The sequence below is a fragment of the Vicia villosa genome, unplaced genomic scaffold (genome assembly GCF_029867415.1).
Source record: "Vicia villosa cultivar HV-30 ecotype Madison, WI unplaced genomic scaffold, Vvil1.0 ctg.003025F_1_1, whole genome shotgun sequence".
NCBI lineage: Eukaryota > Viridiplantae > Streptophyta > Magnoliopsida > Fabales > Fabaceae > Vicia > Vicia villosa.
In genome coordinates, this window is record NW_026706095.1 from 246,189 (window position 1) to 253,898 (window position 7,710).

Genomic DNA, 7,710 nt, shown 5'->3' on the forward strand with positions numbered 1-7,710 from the left:
ACTAGATGTATTAGATATTTCAAGAACCATCATATGATAGTCCTGGATAGTCTCATCATCATTCATCTTCAAATTATCTAATCTAGTAGTGAGAAGTTGAAGTATTGACATCTTCACTTTAGATGTACCTTCATAAGTTACCCTGAGAATTTGCCAAGTATATATCCTTGGCTACAGTACAGGTATTAATTAACCTAAAAACATTCTTGTCCACTTCATTGAATAGAGCATTCAAAGTCTTGGAATTTCCAATAATTAATTTATCATCCTCATCAAACCAATCTTTCTCTGGCTTCAAAGACACGTTCCAGTCGTTGTCCTTCACAATAGGATGATCGCATCCTTTAAAAACAGCCTTCCAAGCTTTATTGTCCATGGATTTCAGAAAAGCCACCATTCTGACCTTCCACTTGTCATAACTTGAACCATCAAACAGAGGTGGTTTGTTGTTGTATCCTCCTTCCTTATTCATAGTACTAGAAAATATTCTCCCTCAAGCTCACCCAATAAACAGAGTAGGGTTCCTGCTCTCATGCCAATTGGAATTCGGGTACTTGCAAAACATATGTCAGGACTGATCTCTCCTTCCTTATGTAGAATTAAATTGCAGAAGGTAAAGGAACACAATCAATTATTAACTCAATTCGGTGCAACGTATCATACTTTAGGGGCTACCAAGGCAGGAAGAAAAATCACTATGATAGTATCAGTTCAATGCCTAAACAATCCTAGTTTACAACTTATCACCTAATCACTACCTTGTGCAACTTCCCACAATTACCTCAGTGATTAAACCAGTCACAATGAGCTCTAGATATGAGATCTCCCTCTCACTTCCCACAATCACCTCAGTGAAAAAACCAGTCACAAACCTGTGACAAGAGAACCAAAATAGAATACTACACTTCTAATAAACAATACTTAGTTTTGCTTAAATTTTTTTAACTAAGAACAATACTCAACTCTTTGCTTAAAAGCTCAAGAGTGAGAATAATGAACAATACTCAAGTCTTTTCTTAAAAGCCCATGAGTGAGAACAATCAGTCTACCTCAATGTATCAAAAGATACACGAGTGACATACACAAAAACACAAAGAACTTAAAGTACTCTCAAAATCCTAAACTTTTATTTTTTCACCCACAGTTTCTTTGTTGTGAATGTTTGCTATTATATGTTTAACAAGTCCTTATTTATAGACTCTTGCGGTTTAGGCTTGGACTTTTCAATCAAATTCAATCTTCTACTTTTAAATCGATTGCAAGATCTTCACACAAAAATATGAACAAATCTTCAAAGTTTTCTAAAAACTCTCCAAGATCCTTTTTAATGAAACCAAATAAAATTTGCAATGTTCCTAATAAAATCTCCTTGACCTGCACAAATTAATGAGATATATCCAAAAGAAATCTCAAAAAACAAATCAAATATGTCAAGAGATATAACAACAACGACTGTAGTACAATAGGCCAAGATGTCAAGACATCTAGCTCAACATCTATCTAAAACACATGACAGCAGAACCTATCATGATAGTTGGTTAAGATGTCACAACATCTTGCTCAACATTAGTTAAGAACCATATTTTAGCAAAATTTATGTCAATCATAAAACCATGGATCTGACACTATTAAACCTAAATTTGATTCCAAAGAGCATTTTTTATTTTAAAAGTGTTTTATCAATGTTTCCCTTATTTAAATATACTTTAATGGAGACTTTGTTGATTTCAAGCATGCCTTGAATAGTTAAATATATCTTAAATAGAATTGATGCATGTACGACAGAGTAAGCAAACATGAACAATCTCTATGCCCTAATGGAAGAGCACAAGAACGAAGGTAGGCGTGAACTTCGAGCTCAGGAGAAAGATCAATCCAACACTCTCAAGAAACAATAATGAGAAACGGAAGTCCAATAGCGAAGTAAGAAGTTTCCATAAGAAAAGTATTAAAGAGGAATACTAACCATCCCTTCTCCACCGAATCAAAAATCTTTTTTATTACTTAAGCACTGTAGTGTTAAACTTACATGTCGACTGACTAATTCAAGAGTACCAATTCCACTGCCTACAAGACGGAGTCCCGTTTAAAGACAAAGTAAAGCTCTATATGGATTGACCCAACACAAAAATTGTTAGCACCTAGTAGGATTCAAACTCAAAACTATGAGAGGGGCACACTCTCAAAATCAAAGTCTCCACCATTAAACCAACCTTTAGGGTTTAGAAGAAATGATCTAAACATAACACTTTTCTCCATTTCATCAAAATCTATTAGAAGTTTCAACTCAATCAAGGATCAATTTTTTTTTTTTTTTTTTACATTTCTTTAACATGAACCGGATCTTTTTGTATAAAGATATTGAATAGTCTTTTTGTATAAAGATATTGAATAGTGTTACAATTAGTAAACAACTAATATTTATAATAACGTGTAAAAAACTCTATATCTATGTTATAATAGTTGACAAAAGAAGTTTGACTCTCCATGTTATATATATTACTAGACATTCTAAATCAATATTTTTTTTAAAATTTATGTAAGGTGTTCATTGGTTATATTATATAGTGTTTCAATCACCATCATATATAATAAACCTTTTGAACATCTTAAGAAGATATTCTTATTAATAAAGTATTTTTTTCACAACAAATTTAACTGTTTTAAAAACTGGACCGGTCATCAAACCGGTGAATGTATTGTGTCACTGATTCATTGATTGAACCACTGTGTCATTGGTCGAATCGCATACATGACTAAATCGAATTAAACTAGATAACTCAGTTAAATAAACCAATCTCTACTACGATATAATATATTTATTAAATCAGTTGAATCGGATGACCCTGTCTCTAAAAAACATCACAACACCTACAAAATTTTTAAATTTTAAAATATCATAATTTAATATGTTTATTCTTTACATTCCAATTCTAAAAATAATCATAACTCACAACAAAATAATACAAAATATAAATTTAAAGAAATTTTAATATAAATTTAAAGAAATTTGAAACCAGATCTAATTGTAAACAAAAAAGTTGTAATATATAAGGTTGAATAAAGTCTAATTATATTTTAATTTTATTTTTTAAAAAACAATGAAAACGGTGTCGTTTTGTGTCAAAAATAAAAAACCTGGATTTGAATTGTTGGTTTTCTAAAACCGCCGTTTCACCGGTTTTTTCAAATTTTGACCGTTTTTAACCGACTCTCACCGGTTCAATAACATATCTGATCCAACAATTAAACCAGACCGATGATCCCTCTGGTTCCGGTCCGACCGGTCGGTACGGTCCGGTTTTTAAAACACTGCTCTTAAATATTAACTTAATGACAAGGATGTTACTGAGGTGACACCTCACACGCTTAGGTCACTTTCATTTGAGAATCTTGATTCCAATAAGAAAAGAACAAAAACTTTCTCTGTTTCTCTTTCTACTATTGTTTTTTCCCCTTGTTTGTTAGTAACTCTTTCTCATTTGCTTTTTTTATTTGGTGTTTGTTTACAATTAATTTAGCAATGACAAAACTAATAATGCATCTAGTTACCATCAATGTCTCTAATTACAAAAACAAAGTGTTACATCATAATTCAATCAATGTAACGTATCAGAGTTTGTTTTCTTCTTTTCACCAAGGAATGGTTTAAACATCAAAATTATTCCAAGTGCTTCAACCAAATTCAGGAAGAAAAATACCATTTGAGTTCCTGCAATTGAATGTGTAATACATTAAAATAATTGTTCCTTTTAACCGGAATACATTCAAAATATGAATTCACGTTGTTGAATAAAAAGACTTTACGCATTTGAAAAAGTGGACACCTAATTAAGTGAAAAGAGATATAAAAAGCAAGAAAAAAGTTGAATGTTTATGATTCAAACATGTTATTTACCTGGGAGGAGAGAAGCATTCATACGCTTTTGTGACCAAGTTAATCTGCATTGACCAAGATTATATTAAGAGATCTGCGTTTACATGTTTGAATTATGACAATTAGGGAGGTCGGGCCCATTTTGTCTGCACTTTTTTTTAGGACGGGACAAGATTTTAGACCCGCACCCTATAATATGTCTGTCACGGATCGCCTATTATTTTCGCAAGCGCGAATATTTACAAGAATTTTTGTAACTTTTAATCTTTAGGGATGCAAGGTCCGCATGTCTGTTCCTCACCGTTCTCATTTTTTCGTGGCTCAACTATGTTTGCCTGCCTTGCCCCGATTTTTTACGGGACAATACTAAATGAGGTGGGTGGGCATGCTGTTTGTTACTAAGTAAGAAATTAGAGGAACACACTCACATTGTACCACCTGCTGCTGGGCCAATAGCTTTGAATAAAGACATGCCTGTCATAGATATGCCATTAGCTGCTCCTCTTTGGTGTTGTTCCTGTTAGAAAATATCAATTCATGCCACAATTCCATCAAAAACTATTATCAAACTTTAACAATATATAATTAGTGAATACACTTACCACTACTCGGTTTTGTATAAGGAATAAACCCGTTGTAATCGTCACCTAAACTCCATAAAAAAGAATTGGTAATACAAATAATCTATTAATTTGTTTTGAATTCTAAATATTCATTATAATGGTTAAATAAATACATGAAAAGATGCACTTACAGACATAACATTCTTGAAGACAGAAGCAATACTAATTACTGCATATAAGGCTGTGCCGGACAACAATGCTATGAAGGGGTAACTTTGCAAAAGTGGTATTGAAAAAATCTGCATAAAGAACAAAAAGTAGAATAACACAATTCAAATGACAAGCAACGAAATGCGAAAATTTCAATCGCAGATGTAACAATTAGATGAAAACTGACCCCTGTGATGCGGGCAAAGGCGATAGGTCCACAAGCTTTTTCCACAGACGGATATATGAAAAGTTGGTAGATCACAAGTGCAAGTCCTAATAATTTTACGAGTTAGAAATTATATAAAAATATATCTAATTATCTATTCCTAACAATGCAAAACATTTATTATAAGTTCCAAAGATGCACCTGAAATCGAAAGAATATTGCCAACATCATCTGTTGTAAAGTTCAAACCCCCTAGCCTCCGAGGACTAACAGTCCATAATGAGAAAATCTAAAGAAATAAAGATGAGTAGATGTTTTTACACTAAAACCGTATCGAGGAACATTAGCATTTAATAAAATTCTGCTATGTTTTTGTGCTATTCAACAATATTAGTGTTCAATAATTAATCAGTTACCTCTTGATAAGCAACATCATGAAGTGAGAAGACACAATAAGCAATGATAGATGACATCAAAGGCCAATTCATGAAGAGGTTTTCATTCTTTTGGACTGATTTTTCTTTGACTACACTTCCATTTTCTATAGCTTCAGCATCGTCTCTAGACTCGTTACTACCACGGTGATTGTGAAGTGTTTCCTACAGATAGGTTAAAAAATTATATCCATGTAGAGAGACAAACTTGATTAACATTTTCCGATTCTAAAGATCATTTTGAAATATTGATAATGTAAAGGACTAAATTGATATGTCTAAGATACACACCGGAATCCAGATGCAGGCAATAGCTACGGCAAATGCGAATCCTGATATTATAAAGCATGGTAAGAAGTATGGAAACCTGAAAAAATGATTTGTTTTAACAAATTATCATTAAGCTTAAATCCTTTGATTTTGAAAAATTAAAAAGCAAGAAAAGTTCACTTACTTGTCACAGAAGGAACCTTTTGAAAATATTTGGGGGTATTTTTCTGCTGGCTGTAAGAAGAAAATTTTCCAAAATATTTTTAGAGAAACATATAGAAAGTATGCACAAGAATGTGTCAATACCTACATTGCATACCATCAGAGCTATTTAAGTTTTTGGAGTCTCTTCGTGGAGGTTAACCATAGTTTAACCATCACAAAATAATTAGATATCCTATTTAATCATTATTTAACCGTAACAAATATTTTTTGAGGTCCTATTTAATTACAGTTTAACAGTGACAAATTTTAAATCATGTGTGATAGTCTGCCTTAAACGACCTCAAAGATGACCCTGCATATTGTTTGTACGCAGAATAAAAACCGTACCTGAGCCAAATATCCACCCAAGGCCGGGCCAATGATTAAACCTATGCCCCAAGCTGCGCTAACCTGAAATCATATCAAACTAATTATTAAGATCAAGACTTGATAGAGATCATAGAGTAATTTGTAATACTTACAGTAGAAAGTCCTATAGCTTGGTGCTCTTCTCGAAAAAGTTCAGTAGCATAAGCCTTCACCGGTCCAAGTATGCCATTTAAACCTCCAAGAAGAAATCGCGTGATAATAGCCATCCAAAAACTCGTACTAAGGCCGAATAGTGTGTTGAGTACGATTCTAAAATCAAGTGAATACAAATAATCATGAGGGAAATCACATAATATAACTTAAAGAAAGAATCTGATTCATTGTTAGATACTTACACTGTGATGACCCCCATAATTATAACAGGTTTTCGACCGTAGCGATCAGATATCATTCCCCATAATACTGATGTTAAAGCTCTTCCAAACATGTAAGCAGATCCTATGAAATTTTAAACTATCAATCATACTTGGTTTTTGATCAATATATAACTTTGATACTATACTTTTAAAAATACTAAAAATAATATAAACAAATAACTCTTACCCACATAACCAGCATAATAACTAATATCAGCTTCTTCTTTTGCAACATTGAAATCTCTTACCTGAAAATAAGTGTAGCGTTATTGACAATTGTATTATTTGAACTAATTTTCCTTGAATTATTTCAGCTTATCTACTCGTATAATCATAAGTTTTTTTTTTCAGCTTATTTTCATAAGTTTTTCATAAAAGACTTTTGTAAACAAGTTTATAAGATAGATAAACTCACCATGAAATAAAGGAATGGAAAGAGTGATGCTGCTGGCAGTGCTGAAAATTACAACAACAAAAATTTTCATCAGAAAAGGCCAAAAGAACCTAAGACATGTGAAAAAAGATAAATGATCCTAACAAAAAGTTGAATAATGCTTACTAGCACATAACACAACCATCCAAATAATCAAAAGATTTATAATGGATACACCATGGTTTAACTCTTTGGCTTCTTCCACCTTACAACCAGGACAATCCTTATAGTATTGCTTCTTCTCCAACAGTGGTACATTCATATTCTCCTCCTCCATAGTTGAGCAAAGAAATGAACATACAGCTTCTTGAGAAACTTTTGGAGCTGAATGAATGAGGAATGAACAACACTAGGCCTAGTTTCACACCTTTTGTATGTCAGAGATATTATGGTAAATGTTTCATTTCTCATCTAACAAAACAAAAATATAGTAAATAAACAAAGACTATTTTATTATTAATATATTTTTTTTATTCAATGAGATAAGTTTTTTAAAAACAGTATACCTTTTTTAATTCAATGAGACAATTTTACATTTCAATTATTGACATATCATGAATCCATCGAACCTAGTAGTACTATTATTGCATGCTGGACCAAAGATTTTAATATACGTGGTCCTTTTGAAATCTTGGTGGATACATATTTTGCAATATTTAATTGCGATATAGAGTCGTCGTAGTATGAATTAATTGTAAAATTATAAATTTCTTTTTTTAGTTTAAAACAAAATTTTAATTTATAAAAATATGATAACGATGTTTCAAGTCCATAATTTTGCAGTTGTAACATTGTAGAGAAAAACTT

At 32.0% G+C, this 7,710-nt stretch overlaps 1 protein-coding gene across 1 annotated transcript; it reads right to left on the reverse strand.

The window, feature by feature from the left end:
• Positions 1 to 3,397: 3,397 nt before the first annotated feature.
• Positions 3,398 to 7,316, reverse strand: LOC131640285 (protein ZINC INDUCED FACILITATOR-LIKE 1-like). Its single transcript, XM_058910695.1, has 16 exons — positions 7,030 to 7,316; positions 6,886 to 6,926; positions 6,658 to 6,718; positions 6,450 to 6,552; positions 6,207 to 6,363; positions 6,073 to 6,135; positions 5,705 to 5,754; positions 5,542 to 5,617; positions 5,233 to 5,415; positions 5,018 to 5,105; positions 4,838 to 4,923; positions 4,632 to 4,739; positions 4,480 to 4,524; positions 4,306 to 4,394; positions 3,899 to 3,942; positions 3,398 to 3,712 (listed from the first exon to the last, which is right to left on the reverse strand). The coding sequence occupies exons 1-16, from the start codon at positions 7,178 to 7,180 to the stop codon at positions 3,600 to 3,602; spliced, it is 1,458 nt and encodes a 485-aa protein (XP_058766678.1). The 5' UTR covers positions 7,181 to 7,316; the 3' UTR covers positions 3,398 to 3,599.
• Positions 7,317 to 7,710: the final 394 nt, after the last annotated feature.